The 17,917-nt window shown below is 38.6% G+C and overlaps 2 protein-coding genes across 4 annotated transcripts; both read left to right on the top strand.

Annotated features, from left to right (window-relative positions):
- The first annotated feature begins 2,289 nt into the window (after positions 1-2,289).
- On the top strand, positions 2,290-7,474 carry LOC127754991 (receptor kinase-like protein Xa21). Of its 3 annotated transcripts, none has more exons than XM_052280611.1 (3): positions 2,290-2,611; positions 2,860-6,138; positions 6,355-7,474. In XM_052280611.1, the coding sequence occupies exons 2-3, from the start codon at positions 3,390-3,392 to the stop codon at positions 6,723-6,725; spliced, it is 3,120 nt and encodes a 1,039-aa protein (XP_052136571.1). In that variant the 5' UTR covers positions 2,290-2,611; positions 2,860-3,389; the 3' UTR covers positions 6,726-7,474. The 3 variants fall into 3 exon arrangements, with proteins under 3 accessions (XP_052136571.1, XP_052136569.1, XP_052136570.1); XM_052280609.1 differs by having other exon boundaries at positions 2,854-6,138; XM_052280610.1 differs by having other exon boundaries at positions 2,841-6,138.
- Positions 7,475-11,210: 3,736 nt separating this feature from the next.
- Positions 11,211-14,674, top strand: LOC127755187 (receptor kinase-like protein Xa21). The gene is made up of 2 exons (XM_052280846.1): positions 11,211-14,049; positions 14,256-14,674. The coding sequence occupies exons 1-2, from the start codon at positions 11,238-11,240 to the stop codon at positions 14,663-14,665; spliced, it is 3,222 nt and encodes a 1,073-aa protein (XP_052136806.1). The 5' UTR covers positions 11,211-11,237; the 3' UTR covers positions 14,666-14,674.
- The last annotated feature ends 3,243 nt before the right edge of the window (positions 14,675-17,917 follow it).

Genomic DNA, 17,917 nt, shown 5'->3' with positions numbered 1-17,917 from the left:
GTAGTGTGTAGTTGGTATAAAATTTATATCTGTATTAGTAAAAAAAATTATGAAATTTATATCTGTATTAGTAAAAAAAATTATGTAATTATAATATGCTATTAGCACATAATTAATTAAGTTTTAATTATTACAAATTTGACAAATTGATATATTTGATATTTTAAAGCAAGTTTTATATAGAAGGTTTTTGCACGGAATACACCGTTTAGTAGTTTGAAAAGTGTGCTAACGAAAACCAAGGTAAAATTTGTATCTTCGTGAGAAAGAACAGGGCCGAGTGAAAAGTTTGCTCCAAAAAAAAAACATTCCAAGGAACTCATATAGAAAGTTTTTTTTTTCAAAAATTGTACTCCATCCATCCCAAAACATAACATTTTTTTGGTGGTTGGAACATATTCTTAATACTATGAAGCTGCACAGGTTTTCTGTCCAGATTCATAGTACTAACATATATCACAACCTACCTAAAATTATTATATTTTGGGACAGAGATACTACTGTTTAGGAGATCAGGAATCGTCCCCATGAAAATCCATAATTTGTAAGAGGAAAAAAAAGGGCAGCGAAAGTTAAGGAAAAAATTGTAGTAAAAATTATGAATATGTGATAAAACCTTACTTGTTATAGCATCTCCAAACTATACAAAACCATCTTAGGAGGTATATAAACGGTATTCTAGAGTTAGAGGGTTGAATGTCCGGTTTCAAACTTTAGGGTGCTAGATAGAATTTTATCCAAAGTTTAATTGGTTATTTGGACTTTTTTCTTAAAAAAAATATGGAAAAAGGTTGAATTGTGAGATGCTCTTTTCGTCCTAGAATATATGACATAGTACTGAATTGGACATACATATTCAGATCCGTAGAACTACAATTTATTCCATATGATCATAGTTCTTATATTTTAGGACACAAATAGTATTAAGTACTCCATCTGTTTTAAAATATAGCAATCTAGTATTAGATTGTGTCTAATCCAGTATTAAGTTGCTATAATTTACAACAGAGGGAGTAGTACGATGAGTAAATGTAATGGTTTTTCTTTGACCGAAATACTATGGGTATTGTTAGAAAGGATTACACCGTGAAATAAATTTTAACGCTATAAATCCTTGACGAAGGGAGAGTATCCTATATATTATAAAGTTCATCCCCACTAAGTGTAGTTAATGCTAATTCTTTTTTCTCTCATGAAGCCACATCACATCAATTTTTTTTAGCCCTTGGATGATTCATCAAGGGTGTAAATTACATCTCTTCACATTACCTTAATTGTTTTTAGCCTTTAGATGATTCATCAAGCATAAATTGCATCTCTTCCCTCTCAAAAGACACACCATACAACCCAATCATTTATAACCTTTGAATAAACTGATAAAGGTAAAAAAAAAATGAACACATGAAAAAAATCGTATAGTAGGTAAGAAAGAAAATTTTAGAACTCATATCTACTATATTATCCCACAATTATCCCATAGCAATGTGCGGGGTACCCATCTAGTTTAACAGACGACGCAATACGAGCGATTAAATAAGGAAAAATTGCAAAAACCACCCCAAATGTCACTCTGAGTTTGAGATGCCCCCATAAGAAGATTTGATGCAAATCCCTACCTCCTAATTCACCTTGGTTTGATTTAGGCACCTTCTCTCCACACGTGCATGATTCCTGAAGAATCTCGTGGCGAAATCAACTGAGTCCCACTCGGCGGGAGCAAGAGATTATGTTGTTTGTTCTGTATAAGACGATCATTTCGTTGTGTTATCATGGGCATTTCACTGTGTTTTTCATGGTATACGAGCTATATATTTCAAACTGATATCATGTGTGCTGAACAACATATTCCTTTTCTTAAGAGACGTAATGAGCATATAAAAACATTTGAACATGAAGCAGTAATCATATAGCTATATTAGAACTGCATGACTTCATCCGTTGCAATTGGTCAGATGACCCAAAATAGCAGGTTTCAATACAGTTTAATCAGAAATTAAAGCCACTTAATCAAATGCAAAAGGGACCTATTGACAAATCATCACGATGAGCGGAACTCGGCTAATTTCGCACGAGATGCTCCAGGAATCAAGTATGTGTAGAGAGAAGTGGCTAAATCAAACCAAGGTGAATTAGGAGGTGGGAATTTGCAACAAATCTTCTTAAGGGGACATTTCAAACTTAGAGTGATATTTGGGGTGCTTTTTGGAATTTTCCCATTAAATAATGGAAGGACGTGTGCATTGTATCGCTGAATTGTGGGACCCGTTTGTCAGTTGGCCATCTCTTATCGTTTTGCGTTTGCATTTTCCTGTTTCTTTCATTCTTTCTTTCCCCGTCGCTTTCATCGGATTCCCCGTGAGTGAGATGCCCCTGGCGCCGGCGCGCCGCCGGTGTAGGCCGGTGGTGGGGGAGGCAGGCTCACCGGAGCATTTACCACCACCATAGAAGCGGGGCCCCCGCCGCGGAGGAGGAGCGCAGGAGGCGAGGCGGCCGCCGACGCAGAGTTGGGCGGGGCAACCGGCAACGTCCTGACGGACGCTGTCCGGCGAGAGCGCGGCGCCCTGAACCTGAAGTGAAATCTCCAATGCTATGGGCTCCGAAGAAATCCTAGGTGCGTTCTTGAGACCGATCTAGAAGCCCCAAACATTTCAACTGCAACAATTTGTCCTTTTCATTTGTCTTGCAGTTCTTGCGGCTGGGCTCAAAGTTTTAGACCTGTATAGAAATTTATATTTTGTTTTCTTTCGATTGCCTTTGCAAATCGCAATTCTTGGCTACTCAGAAAGTCTTACCACGCAAAAGATTAATCATATAGTAGTATATTGTGTGCTGAGTTTTAGGTGATCTTGGTAGTAATAGGAGGAGAGGCTGCATGAAATCCGGGCACAGCCGTGTGGAATTGGTGAAGAACCTAGTCAGTAGTCACCATCGATTATTGTCTGATTGGCTGGAGATAGGCTTGCTGGTCATGGTAAGTAGGGATGCAAGCGGGACGGGCAAGCGGGCTTGTTTATCCCGCTTATCCCACTTCTAATTCATTTTTTCTTTTAAATTTTGTACTACCATGCGAAAAATAGACTAGCAAGCAGGTTTTTATGTGGGTAGCGGGACTACCCACTTGCATCCCTAATGGTAAGGTGTATGATGTATCCGTGTATGCAACTTGCAAGGCATGTCCATATTCTGGATGGATGGACCATGATAAAGGTACTAGTTTGTGCGAAAGAGTGCAGCTGGATTCCATGTGCCAAGATGAACATTTCTTTTCCATGTGGAACGGACCTCTCAGCTACCACCATGTGCATTCCCACCCCCAAATTCTTAGAAATTAGCTTGCATATAAGTTGGAACGGTATGAAGAATGAACTTTCCATCTAGCCACAGTCGTCATGGCGCGGGCAATGATGTTGTTGCTCTCCTGTTCCTATGCTCTGGCCTTGGTCTCTGCTGGGAGCAGCAGCAGCAGCAATGCCACAGCCGATGAGCTCGCCCTCCTGTCCTTCAAGTCCATGCTATCAAGCCCATCCTTGGGTTTGATGGCATCATGGAACTCATCCAGCCACTTCTGCAGCTGGACAGGAGTTAGTTGCAGCCGTCAGCAACCTGAGAAGGTCATTGCGCTGCAAATGAACTCTTGCGGCCTGTCTGGGCGCATATCGCCGTTCTTGGGCAACCTATCCTTTCTCAAGACACTGGACCTTGGCAACAACCAGCTTGTCGGGCAGATACCTTCAGAGCTTGGTCATCTCAGCAAGCTTCAGATGCTGAATCTGAGCACAAATTTGCTACGAGGAAGCATTCCTGTGGAGATGAGAGGATGCACCAAGCTCATGACACTTCACCTAGGCGATAACCAGCTCCAAGGTGAGATCCCAGCTGAGATAGGTTCCAGCTTGAAAAATCTCGTCAATTTATATCTTACCAGAAATCTTTTGTCGGGAGAGATCCCTCAATCTCTGGCCGAGTTACCATCGCTGGAACTGTTGTCTTTGTCACACAATAAATTATCTGGAGAGGTACCATCTGCTTTGAGCAATCTCACAAACCTCTTGAATATTCGTTTCTCCAATAACATGCTTTCAGGAGTCATCCCTTCATCTTTGGGCATGTTACCCAATTTATATGAGCTCAGCTTAGGTTTTAACAATTTATCCGGACCAATCCCAACTTCTATTTGGAACATTTCATCTTTGAGGGTGCTTTCTGTCCAAGGAAATATGCTAAGTGGAACCATACCTGCTAATGCATTTGAAACTCTTCCACATCTCGAGAAATTATACATGGACCACAACCACCTCCATGGTAAGATTCCTGTCTCGCTGGGTAATTCTTCCAATGTGTCAATGATTATCCTTGGTGCTAACCTTTTCAACGGCATTGTTCCCCAAGAGATTGGAAGACTAAGAAAGTTAGAACAACTTGTACTGACACAAACTTTAGTTGGAGCGAAAGAACAAAAAGATTGGGAGTTCATAACAGCATTAGCTAATTGCTCCCAGTTACAGGTTCTGGTATTGGGTATGTGTGAGTTTGGTGGGGTTCTTCCTAATTCACTTTCCAGTCTTAGCACGTCGCTAAAATATCTCTCTCTTTCATATAACAATATTTCGGGAAGCATACCTAAGGATATTGGTAATCTCTTCAACCTACAAGTCCTTGACCTTGCTTGGAACTCTTTCACCGGAACTCTTCCCTCATCCCTTGGTAGGCTTAAAAACTTGCACTATTTTAACGTATACAACAATGATCTTGGTGGACCAATCCCATCGACAATAGGAAATCTCACAGGGTTAATTACGTTGTATTTGATGTCAAACACCTTTAGTGGTAGGTTAACAAATTCACTTGCAAACCTGACAAAGTTGACAGAACTGGATCTTTCTAGTAATAACTTCATAGGTCCAATTCCTAGTGGCTTGTTCAACATCACCACACTTTCTATAGCTTTGGAGCTATCCTATAACAAATTTGAGGGGTCAATACCACAAGAAATAGGGAATCTCGTAAATCTTGTAAAATTTAATGCAGAGTCAAATAAATTATCAGGTGAGATCCCTAGCACCCTTGGACAATGCCAGAATCTCCAGGACCTCGCTCTCCAAAACAACATGTTAAATGGTAATATCCCAGAACACTTGAGTCAACTAAAAAGTCTACAAACTCTTGATTTCTCCAGAAATAATTTGTCAGGTGAAATCCCCAAATTTATAGGGAACTTTACCATGCTCTCTTATCTCAACCTTTCATTCAATATGTTTACCGGAGAAGTGCCAACTACTGGTATATTTACAAATTCTACTGCAATCTCAATCCAACACAACGGAAGACTTTGCGGGGGAATAACTACTCTACATTTACCTCCATGTTCTTTCCAATTACCAAAGAATAAACATAAACCTGTAGTAATTCCTATTGTTATTTCTCTTGTTGCAACACTAGCCGTCCTCTCATTGCTATACATACTTCTTACTTGGCACAAGAAGATCCAAACAGAAATCCCTTCAACTACATCCATGCGAGGCCATCCTCTGGTTTCTTATTCCCAGTTGGTAAAAGCAACAGATGAATTTTCCATAGCCAATTTGTTAGGTTCTGGTTCATTTGGTTCTGTGTACAAAGGAGAGCTAGATGCTCAAATTGGTGAAAGCCCATATTATGTTGCTGTGAAGGTACTAAAACTTCAGACTTCTGGTGCGCTTAAGAGTTTTGCCGCTGAATGCAATGCACTGCGAAACCTACGGCACCGAAATCTCGTGAAGATAATTACAGCCTGCTCAAGCATTGATAACAGCGGCAATGACTTCAAAGCAATTGTTTTTGACTTTATGCCCAATGGCAGTTTAGAAGGCTGGTTACATCCTGACAAAGATGACCAGATTGATCACAAATACTTGAATCTTCTTCAGAGAGTTGGCATACTACTTGATGTGGCTAATGCGCTGGATTATCTACATTGCCATGGACCAACACCTGTTGTACATTGTGATCTGAAACCAAGCAACGTGCTTTTAGATGCTGAGATGGTAGCACATCTTGGAGACTTTGGACTTGCGAAGATTCTTGTTGAGGGCAACTCACTGCTCCAACAGTCTACAAGCTCAATGGGATTTAGAGGGACAATCGGCTATGCTCCTCCAGGTTAGCTTGTTATGTTTCCTGTTCTCCTCCTTTCTTATTTAGTCCTGCCTAGTGCTTTTATTAATAAAATGTGCTGCTAGACAAACTTTTAGGGAAGTTGCAAAAGAAGTTTTGATTTATGTGAAGCAGCTAGTGTTATTATAAATCTGTGTTACATTTTGGATTACAAGTGCTACAAAAATCGTAACTTTTTTTTGGCAAACTTTGATCAAACAGAGTATGGTGCTGGAAATACGGTATCAACTTTAGGAGATATTTACAGCTATGGAATTCTTGTGTTAGAAATGGTAACTGGGAAGAGGCCCATCGATAATAAATCCATACAAGGATTGAGCCTCCGTGAGTATGTTGAGCTGGGTCTACATGGTAAAATGATGGATGTTGTTGACACCCAGCTGTTCTTGGGCCTTGAGAATGAATTTCATACCGCTGACGATTCTTCATGCAAAGGAAGGATCGATTGCTTGGTTTCATTACTCGGGCTTGGACTGTATTGCTCTCAGGAAATGCCGTCGAATAGAATGCCAACTGAAGATATTATTAAGGAATTGAGTGCAATCAAACAATCCCTTGTAGGGAACACATAATATATCTTCGAGCTGAATGACACAGTTTGGAGATCATTCCTTGGGTGTTCATTTCTTACCCTTTCATACATTGTTGGTTTATGCATAGTACACTGAAGTATACTGTTATCACTTGGGATTTGGACATCTGAGTGCAAAAACTGATTGCCATGCAGTTGTAATCATGCCTGTAAACATATCCGTAATTTATGTTTTTTTTTGCTAGGAAAAGCATTTTTCCAGTCATGTACTTTGTCAAGACATAGTAAATTACTACGCAACTTTGTAATTTGTGATCGTTACGAGTATACTATATCGTGTATCTCTCTAACAATAAATATTTAATAGTTTGTAATTTTATAATCGTGTTTAGCTGCTGTACATTCCTTTGTAAACACGATTTTGAAACATCATCTCTGGGCAACATTGATGCAGGCAGGCGAGCGTATCACTGAGACTGAACCGTGGGACCAACGTGTAAGTCCCTCCTTACACGTAGACCAGACGTCCGGTGACCAGAGCATGGCCGACAAGCGGGTTTTTTTTTTCCGCTTATCTTACTTCTAGTGTCATACTTATCCTACTTCTAGTTTATTTTTTCTTCTAAATTTTATACTATCATACGAGAAATAAACTAGCAAGCTGTTTTTATGTGGATAGCGGGACTACCCACTTGCATCCGCAGGTAGTGCTGCCGTCATCTGCCGCCTGATCCTGACGACGGATGAGACGAACAGATGGGTAATCAATTTTGCCGCATAATTTTTTTTTTAAAAAAATTCTACAGCTTGAATGTCTGTGGATCTACTGGTTCATAAGACCTCAACATTTTTGCTTGCAACTACAAAATTGTGTATCAACGTCAGCAACTTGGATAACACACACGTCCTGTGCATTTCTGCAGAGTGGTTAGAATTTGGCTAGATGTAAGATGCTCATTCTTGGATAATTTTATACTACCAAAGGACCTTTGTACTATATGAATCTATGATGAATCTAGGAGAGCAGAACTGTTCAAGTTCCGTGCATATTTGAGGACCGGTAACGTCTGATTTGCACTTTGTGTGTCGTCGGCTGTTTTTGCTGGGGCCATGTTTTTCACGTTGCATCAAGGGTATCATCATCCATATTATGCAGTTTTTTTTTTGTCTGTATGAAGTGTGGCCAACTTAATTAATTACATGGCAGGTCTGTTAACAAACAACTACTACTCCCTCCGTATGTTAATCAGTTAATATACGACGCCGTTGATTTGTTGAACAATATTTGATCATTCATCTTATTCAAAATTTTTATACAACTAAAAAAATATTTATGTCATGCATGTTTAAAGAACATTTGATGATAAATCAAGTCACAGTAAAATAAATGATAATTACATTTTTTTTAATAAAACGAATAGTCAAGCGTTGATCAAAAAGTCAACAGCGTCATACATTAAAAAAATAGAGGATGTATTATTTATGTACAAACATTCATGATCATGGTATCAATATGACATTTTTCTAATTTTAATTCATGTGTTCATTTTAAGCTTGACACCGTACCGTCACGCAAGTTTGGAAACCCCTCCTCTCCGGCACGGAAATCAAACTTGTATTATTACATGATTAATTAAGTATTAACTATTTTTTTTTGAAAAATAGATTAATATGATTTTTTTAAATAACTTTCATATAGAAAGTTTTTGCATAAATCACACCATTTAGCAGTTTAAAAAGCGTCGCGCGGAAAACGAGAAAGATGGGTTGGGAAAATGGAGGAAGAACACAGCCTAAGGCCTCCTTTAATGGTTGAGCTAGTGCACTAGCTCATGCTTATCCACCTTATACAAAAGATAGTAAAAAGTCTATCTTTTTAATAGATTGTCTCATAGCACATTGTTCAAAATGCTTTGGGTTCCACAATCCCTCTCACATTTTTTTAGGAGCTTAGCTCTTGAAGAAGAGATAGTGTATTCTCTCTCTTCCACATCATACAAAAGCTGATGTAGAGATTTATGAGCTAGCTGACTAACCCTTATTGGAGGAGGCCTAAGTGCCTATTATATAATAGAAAGTACCTCATGTACTAAATTTTATACTAGAAAGTATCTTGAGGTAAAAAAATTAATGGTATCACGAGGTATAAAATGTTGGATGATAAAATTGCTCGGGATAACGTGCAATGTGTCCATATGCGTGTCCAACACGGTCAGATAAGAAAGAATTACAGGGCTAGTAGTCAATCGATCGGTCTCGCACGCAAAGCTATCAGTCGATCTGTCTCGCACGCAAAGCCATCAGTGTCAAGCGAAAAAGCATCTCTCATTCAAAGTATGTTTGATCGTCGTCAGATCGTGTACTGCGTGATCGTTGGTGCAGAACCGTTCTCATCTGCAAAAAGGAATCTGCGAAATTTGAAGGGAACATATATACGTTTCGAGTTGGCCTCTTATACTTCTCCTGGGAATAACCCAGCTGAATGGACGAATGGATTATGGATTATCTGACTACAAAGTGAAAAGTTTGCTCCAAGAAAAATATTCCAAGCTAAGGAACTCATATATAGAAAGATTTTTTTTCAAAAATTATACTCCCACCATCCCAAAATATAGCATTTTTTAGGCCGATGAGATATATCCTAAGCGTCCAGATTATAGAAATAGGATATATTATAGAAATAGGATATATCGTATTCAATAAAAAATTATTATATTTTGGAACAGAGATAAGTATTATTTAGGAGACAGGTCTCGTTCCCATGATAATTCATATTGTAAGAGGGGAAAAAAACAGGGCAGCGAAAGTTAAGGAAAAAATAATAGTAAAAAATATGAATATGTGATAAACCGTACGTGTTATAGCATCTCCAAACTTTTATAGTCAAATCAAATAATATAAAAGGAATCTCGCTCAAGAAGTCAAGGTCGAACATGGCTTCATCATAACTAATGAGCCGTATGACAAGCGTATACATCACCATCTTCTCTTCGGACTATCACTATCAACGGGGATAGAAATATCTTACCACAAATTTGAGAACCAAAATTTATTTTTTAAAAATGGATTTTAGTTAAATTTGACAAAAATTCAAATGGCGGTTCCACCTTTCTCTCTATATATGTAAATCACCTCAAACTTGATTGAAGTTGATGAAAAAATATAATTTAGTTTCTATGGAGAGGAAAAATAGAGAAATAAAGATGGCCCTCTGAAATTTCATTTTAAGTTTGGTTGCAATTCATTAAAATAATTTTAAAATGTTCCCTTGTAGTTTCTTGTAAATGAAGCTTTCACATTCACAATTTTGGTTTTACAAGGATTCTGATTGTTAGTGGTGACGGCCGGGGTGTCATCTTGCTGCTCCCACTCCCAGCACATCCCTCCTGGTGGCAACGCGAACTCCACCTTTGGAGCGAAGGAGGGAAGAACCAAAGAAGATAGATGGGAGGGAAAGTTGAGGGGTAAATTTTGATCCTTTGACAGGATGTCCATCGTTTGTTTAGAAACCCCATTTAAACGGTTATGAAAAATCCTAGAAAATTTTGATAACACTCATACAACATATCTATACAACTCCATAAAATAATAGGTCCAAACTCAACTCACACGTCGAGATATAAAAAGGACAAATTCAGCATATGAATAGTAGCGTACTATTTACATCTGAATTTGTCTTTATTTTTGTTTCTCGATGGGTAGATCGAATTGGAGCTTGATTTTTTATGAACCGATAGATATCACTATTCTAGCATTGTCAAATTTTTAAAGATTTCTTATAACTATTTATATCGAATTTGGAAGAAAAAGATACTTGAGGGGATATTTCCTTAAGAGATTACTATCCACTCTCGGGTACTAAGGTTATTTCTCACCCAGATTGCTGAGTTGACAGCCAAGAATGGCAAAATGAAAACAATCCAGTCGGTCCAGATCGACCTGAAAAGAAAATTTTTGGATGTCACATCGGACGTTTGACCGGATGTCGGAAGAGATTTTCGGACACGAATAAAAAAACTAATTTCATAACTCGCCTGAAAACCGCGAGATAAATTTATTAAGCCTAATTAATTCATCATTAGCACATGTGGGTTACTGTAGCACTTATGGCTAATCATGAACTAATTAGGCTCAAAAGATTCGTCTCGCGAATTTTATGCAAACTGTGCAATTAGTCTTTCTTTTTATCTATATCTAATGTTTCATATATGTCTCCAAAGATTCGATGTGACGTTTTTGGGAAAAAAAAAATTTGGAAACTACCGGGCCTAAGTCACTTAGTAAAATGGTATTTGGGAATATGCTCTCGAAGAAAAGAGAGTGGCAAATAGTAAAAAAGAAAAATCCCGGAAAGAGATGGAGTGAGAACACGGCAGCACACAGGAACTTTCCTCTTAAACAGATAGTCTAATTTCCTATATATCATTTCTCCGATATGTCCATGTACTCCCTTGTACAATTCTGCATATATACATGCTCCCTCTATATTTATCGACATAGTTTGATCATTTGAGAGATTATACAAAGCTAGCCTTGCAGCACAAGCTCGATCATGGTCGACATGGCTGGAGAAGTAGCATTCATCTGCCTCTTGCTGGTGTGCCTCTGTTCCCGCTCTCTGGCTTCGTCTCCTCCTCCTCCTCCTCCTCCTTCTTCTCCGGTGAGCAGCAACGACGCAACAAAGGCCACCGTCGACGAGCTCGCGCTGCTCTCCATCAAGTCCATGCTCTCGAGCCCATCCAGCTCGCCGCTGGCCTCATGGAATAGTACTAGTTCCATCCATCACTGCAGCTGGCCGGGCGTCGTCTGCAGCCGCCGCCACCCGGGCCGTGTCGCCGCGCTGCGCATGGCCTCCTTCAACCTGTCCGGCGCCATCTCGCCGTTCTTGGCCAACCTGTCCTTCCTCAGGGAGCTGGACCTCGCCGGGAACCAGCTCGCCGGCGAGATACCGCCGGAGATTGGCCGTCTAGGGAGGCTCGAGACTGTTAACCTGGCCGCCAATGCTCTCCAAGGCACTCTCCCTTTGTCCCTGGGTAACTGCACGAATCTCATGGTTCTTAATCTGACCAGCAACCAGCTCCAAGGTGAGATCCCTTCTACAATTGGCGCCAGAATGGTGAATCTTTACATGTTGGACCTCAGACAAAATGTCTTTTCTGGAGAGATCCCTCTGTCGCTCGCCGAGTTGCCATCCTTGGAGTTTTTGTTTCTGTACAGTAACAAGTTATCAGGAGAGATACCCACTGCTCTCAGCAACCTCTCCGGCCTCATGCATCTTGATCTCGACACCAACATGTTGTCTGGAGCTATCCCTTCATCTTTGGGCAAGTTATCCAGCTTGATATGGCTGAATCTAGCCAATAACAACTTGAGTGGAACCATCCCTTCATCCATTTGGAACATTTCTTCATCTCTTTGGGGCCTTAATATTCAGCAAAACAATTTGGTTGGAGTGGTACCAACAGATGCATTCACCGCACTTCCTGAACTCCGGACGATATCAATGGACAATAACCGATTTCATGGCCGTCTCCCTACCTCTCTGGTTAATGTCTCACATGTGAGAATGCTTCAACTTGGTTTTAATTTTTTCAGTGGCACTGTCCCTTCTGAGCTTGGAATGTTAAAAAATCTGGAACAGTTCCTGCTCTTTGCCACTTTGCTTGAAGCTAAAGAACCTAGAGACTGGGAATTCATCACTGCATTAACAAATTGCTCTCGGCTGAAAATCTTGGAACTGGGAGCTAGTAAGTTTGGTGGGGTCCTTCCTGATTCACTCTCCAATCTTTCCACTTCATTACAAACTCTCTCCCTTCAATACAACACAATATCAGGACGCATACCTAAAGATATTGGTAATCTCATTGGCTTACAATCTCTTACACTAGATGATAACTCTTTCATAGGAACCCTACCTTCATCCTTGGGTAGGCTTCAAAATCTGAATCTTCTATCAGTTCCTAAGAACAAGATTAGTGGATCAGTCCCACTGGCCATTGGAAATCTTACAAAACTTAGTAGTTTAGAACTCCAAGCAAACGCCTTTAGCGGTGAAATACCAAGCACTGTTGCAAACCTTACAAAGTTGTCAGCACTTAACCTTGCTAGGAATAATTTTACAGGTGCAATTACTAGGAGATTATTCAACATACTCAGTCTCTCCAAAATTTTGGATATATCCCACAACAATTTGGAGGGGTCAATACCACAGGAAATTGGGAATCTAATAAATCTTGAAGAATTCCACGCACAGTCAAACATATTATCAGGTGAAATCCCTCCTTCCTTAGGGGAATGCCAACTTCTCCAGGATGTCTACCTCCAAAATAACTTCTTAAATGGTACTATTTCATCAGCCCTGGGCCAGCTAAAAGGTCTAGAAAGTCTTGACCTCTCAAATAATAAGCTGTCAGGTCAAATACCCAGATTCTTAGGGAACATCAGCATGCTTAGTTATCTGAATCTTTCATTCAACAACTTTTCCGGTGAAGTGCCAGATTTCGGTGTTTTCGCAAACATCACAGCATTCTTAATCCAAGGCAATGATAAACTATGTGGTGGAATACCTACTCTGCACTTGCGTCCATGTTCTTCAGGTTTACCAGAGAAGAAACATAAATTTCTAGTAATTTTTATAGTCACCATTTCTGCTGTTGCAATACTAGGCATTCTTCTGTTGCTCTACAAGTATCTTAATCGGCGGAAGAAAAATAACACCAAAAACTCTTCAGAAACCTCAATGCAAGCGCATCCTTCGATATCTTTTTCGCAGTTGGCTAAAGCAACAGAGGGATTCTCTGCAACCAATTTGTTGGGTTCTGGGACATTTGGCTCTGTGTACAAAGGAAAAATAGATGGTCAAACTGATGAAAGTGCAGAATATATTGCTGTGAAGGTACTGAAACTTCAAACTCCAGGAGCACACAAGAGCTTCGTCGCAGAATGCGAAGCACTCAAAAATCTGCGACACCGGAACCTAGTCAAGGTTATTACAGCCTGCTCAAGCATTGATACCAGAGGGTATGACTTCAAAGCAATCGTTTTTGACTTCATGCCTAATGGTAGTTTAGAAGATTGGCTGCATCCTAAACCAGTTGACCAAACTGAAATGAAATACTTGGGTCTTGTCCAGAGAGTGACTATTCTACTCGATGTGGCTTATGCACTGGATTATCTTCACTGTCGTGGTCCTGCTCCTGTTGTGCACTGTGATATTAAATCAAGTAATGTGCTCTTGGATTCTGACATGGTTGCCCATGTCGGAGACTTTGGCCTAGCTAAGATTCTTGCTGAGGGAAGCTCATCTCTCCAACACTCAACAAGCTCAATGGGATTCAGAGGGACAATTGGTTATGCTGCTCCAGGTAATTATCTTTGCTTTATGACTTTACATGGAGACCATCTTTGCTCAGATAAAGCTTGGCTATAGACAAATTCATGGTGAATTTTCAGAAGATATATTATTTTACTTTCATGTGATTTCTCTCCTAATTTTTTTCTTTATATCACTTAATTTTAAATTTCATAACAAGTAGCAGGCCTGATGTTCTTTCAATGTTAAATGGAACAGAGTATGGAGCTGGAAACATAGTATCCACAAATGGGGATATTTATAGCTATGGAATACTTGTATTAGAGACAGTGACTGGGAAGAGGCCTACTGATAACAGATTCAGACAAGGGTTGAGCCTTCGTGAATATGTCGAGCAAGCTCTCCATGGCGAGACGATGGACATTGTTGATAGCCAGTTAACTTTGGAGCTGGAGAATGAATGCGAAACATTGCAGGATTCTTCATACAAGAGAAAGATCGATTGCCTTATTTCACTTCTTAGGCTTGGAGTATCCTGCTCTCATGAATTGCCATTGAGCAGAATGCGGACAACGGATATTGTCAATGAACTGCATGCCATGCGAGAATCTCTCTTGAGAGAATACAGGATTGAAGATGGAAGTTATGTCAATGTAACATTGGAATGATCATGTGGAGATACCATGCAGCGGTAATTTTTAAAACTAGGAAAGTAACCCGCGCATATGCGCGGGCATGTGTGTAAAGTTTTATTACGAATGTCCTTGTGTGGATGGTTTTCTACCAAAAATATTCTTTTACTTTATCATAAATTAAAATTGAACTTACACAAAGTGCTTTGAACGCTGGTTACTTGTAACACATAAGTTGTGAACTAAAATTACTTTAAATCGTGTTGTTTCTAATTCATGAGAAAATTTTGTGTTGAAACAATAGATGAGTTTCCTATGAATGTCCAAATTTTTTTGGTTAGATTCTGTTTGAAATTTTAAATATATTCATTTTATTAGTCCTGCTAAAATGTTTGAATACTTTTATTTAGAATGGGTTATAAACCCAACAAAAAAAATTTAAATTAGATAATTTTTTTTCAATTTTCATTTCTTTTTATCTTCATTTTTTTGGATAAATCCACTTTATGAAGCATCTTTGAAATGCTTTGATTTCTGTATGTCAGGATGAAAATATAAGTGGATTGATCCTACAACCTGGCATGAGGTAAAGGCATTAATTCTAAATTATCTCGCTCCAATTAAGTAAGAAAAATTAAAATAGATATTGTAGTATTTTCTTAGCAAATTACCACTAAACTGGAGGACAATTAGTATGTTGTTCAACTGGCCACGTGACTTCATAGGTCATATATATATATACATATATATATATATATATATATATACACACATATACATACATACATACATACATACATACATACATATAATTTAGATGCTATGATCATCTTAAGATTATTTATTTATCTCCTAAAATGATCATTTATTGATAAAAGCATCAATATCAAAATGTACGGGTAAATAGCTCCTATATACAAGCTGAGAAAAAGTTCATAGAAAGACGTTAGATGTCTAACGGGATATAAGTAATGGGTCTACCAGTTTTATAAAAAATTAAGCTAGGATATTTTGATTTTTAGTGAGCAATTTTAGTATTTTCTTTTATTTAGGGTAAAATTTCCTATGGGACATTAAAAAACGTGTAATTGGCCGGAGGACACCACAAGAATGCGTATCTGTTGTGGGACACCAAAAAAACTGGTAATTAGCTACTGAAGGCCCGTGACATTATTTTATAATATCCAAAGGAATTGCAGAGAGAAACAATAACAAAAGTATGACTTTTCCCCTGCCTACCAACTCCAGCTCACATACACCTTCGACGCTGCAACCGCACCCGCTGCCGCTGAGGTGGCTCTCTAGAGGGAGGGGGGGTCAAGGAGGGCACGTGCGCCTGGGCCTGTGGCTTCAAGTCACTGCTGTAGCGCGAGGGCCATGCTAGCGCCGATGCTCCGCCACACACAGCGCTTGGGGTGAGCACAACGTGGACCACCTCCAGATTCATGTCGAGGAGGGCGCCGCAGAGCGCAGGCTATTGTTGTCGGTCTCACAGCTGTGCCACGCCACGCTGCCATACCCTCCACCGTCCATGTCGTGACTACCATAGCGTCAGAGCGATATGCCAGCCGCACATGGCGGGAAGGGGCAAAATCATACTTTCGCGATTGTTTATCTCCCTTTTCTTTTGGATACAACAAAATAATGCCACGGGTATCCAGCAGCTCATTACCAGTTTTTTGCGGTGTCCCATAGCAGATATACGTTCTTGCAGTGTCCCTTAGCTAATTATACTTTTTTTATGTCCTGTAGCAAATTTTACCTTTTTTGAGTTGAGGCTTCAATATGGATGTGAGTCTATAATGTAATTTTTTTTGTTAGCAGTTAAATATAGTCAATATGGCCATTAAGTTATTGTTTTCACTTAAAAAAATAATAGCTGGCTAGACCTGATAGGTGGAGATTCGTTTGTGGTACGTCTTTTCTTTGCCTACAAAAATAATTTTAATTTTAATTACCATAGTGATATTAAAAACATAGAAAAGTAATACTGCACACCGCTTGGGAACGGGGATGGAGAAAGGGCTAGGATGTTTCTTCTTTTTTAGAAAAAAATTGATTGATCTGACGACCTAAAATAATGTGTTGATGTTTAAGTAAAAAACCGATGGTTGGATGCTATTTTTTTCTCAGATTTATTAGGTTTTTTTTCTAATTTAAGTGAGACAAGTAGCAGCTTAGCAAAACAGCCACAGGGATGGAGAGGAATGGAAGATGGTTTGGGATGTTTTTTTATTAAATAATTAGATACAATAACGATGTAAAATAATATGTGAATCGATTTAAGTGGAAACCAATGGATGGATGTTTCTCTAATTTAAGAATGTCATACAATGATTTAGAAATATTTATAAAATATTTAATAGACTTTAACACCTATTTTTGATATTATTTTCCATAAAAAAATTAATTTTATTGTGATACGAAGCCTACAAATTGATCACTCTATGCGTGGTGCACGGTATGGGGACGTGGGATGTTTTAGTTTTCTAATATAGATCTAACAATTTAGAATAATTGTCCACCGATTTAAATGAAAATTGAAGGTTAGATTTCTCTATTTTATTTTATTAGGGTGCCACATAACGACTTTAGAGTATTTATATGGTGCCATGTGACGGTTTGAAAGTGTTTGTACGATGTTTAATGGATTTTTAGTATATAATAGATAGATAGATAGATAGATAGATAGATAGATAGATAGCACTACATACATTGATTCTCTCTTTATCTTATATGGTAGAAAATTATATTTTATATTTTTCTCCTGATTATACTATGTACCTTTTTTTTTTGACTTTATTACACATGCTTTTTTTTTTCTTATGGCGAACGGAACCTAAGCTTTATTTTTTTTTTTGAATCATATGTACTGTAGTTACGATTTTTTGTTTATGCCGACGGTACGTCGTATTTTCCCTTTTATACATGGAAGGTATTTATATATACACCTAATGATTCTAAAGTAATAGGTCCACCAATTTAAATGAAAATCAACTATATATAGATATAGATCTAATCTCATGGTCTAAAATAACGGGTCCACTAATTATGAAAATCGATAGTGAGATCGTTTATAGGAAGTTTAATGAATGATATTTACGTAAATTTATAGAATAGTATGTTTTATCTTTAAATAACAGAATTAAAGATCATCAATTTTTTTCAATGCATAGGTTTACTTTTTTTTTTCTTCAGACGAACAGCAGGTACGTCTGTGCGTATTGTTTTTTTTCAGTCGTATGTACGTATGGAGTACTTGCAGTTATCGTTCTCCCGTATACATAT

Source organism: Oryza glaberrima, chromosome 11 (assembly GCF_000147395.1).
Source record: "Oryza glaberrima chromosome 11, OglaRS2, whole genome shotgun sequence".
Lineage (NCBI taxonomy): Eukaryota > Viridiplantae > Streptophyta > Magnoliopsida > Poales > Poaceae > Oryza > Oryza glaberrima.
Note: the sequence above shows the minus strand (reverse complement) of the source record. Positions and strands in the feature narration are given on the sequence as shown.

Excerpts from the sequence above, each read along its gene's own strand:
- LOC127754991 (XM_052280611.1), top strand. The coding sequence starts at position 3,390 with ATGGCGCGGGCAATGATGTTGTTGCTCTCCTGTTCCTATGCTCTGGCC. Across the intron at positions 6,139-6,354 it reads AATCGGCTATGCTCCTCCAG|AGTATGGTGCTGGAAATACG; the intron begins GTTAGCTTGTTA and ends TTGATCAAACAG.
- LOC127755187 (XM_052280846.1), top strand. The coding sequence starts at position 11,238 with ATGGTCGACATGGCTGGAGAAGTAGCATTCATCTGCCTCTTGCTGGTG. Across the intron at positions 14,050-14,255 it reads AATTGGTTATGCTGCTCCAG|AGTATGGAGCTGGAAACATA; the intron begins GTAATTATCTTT and ends TAAATGGAACAG.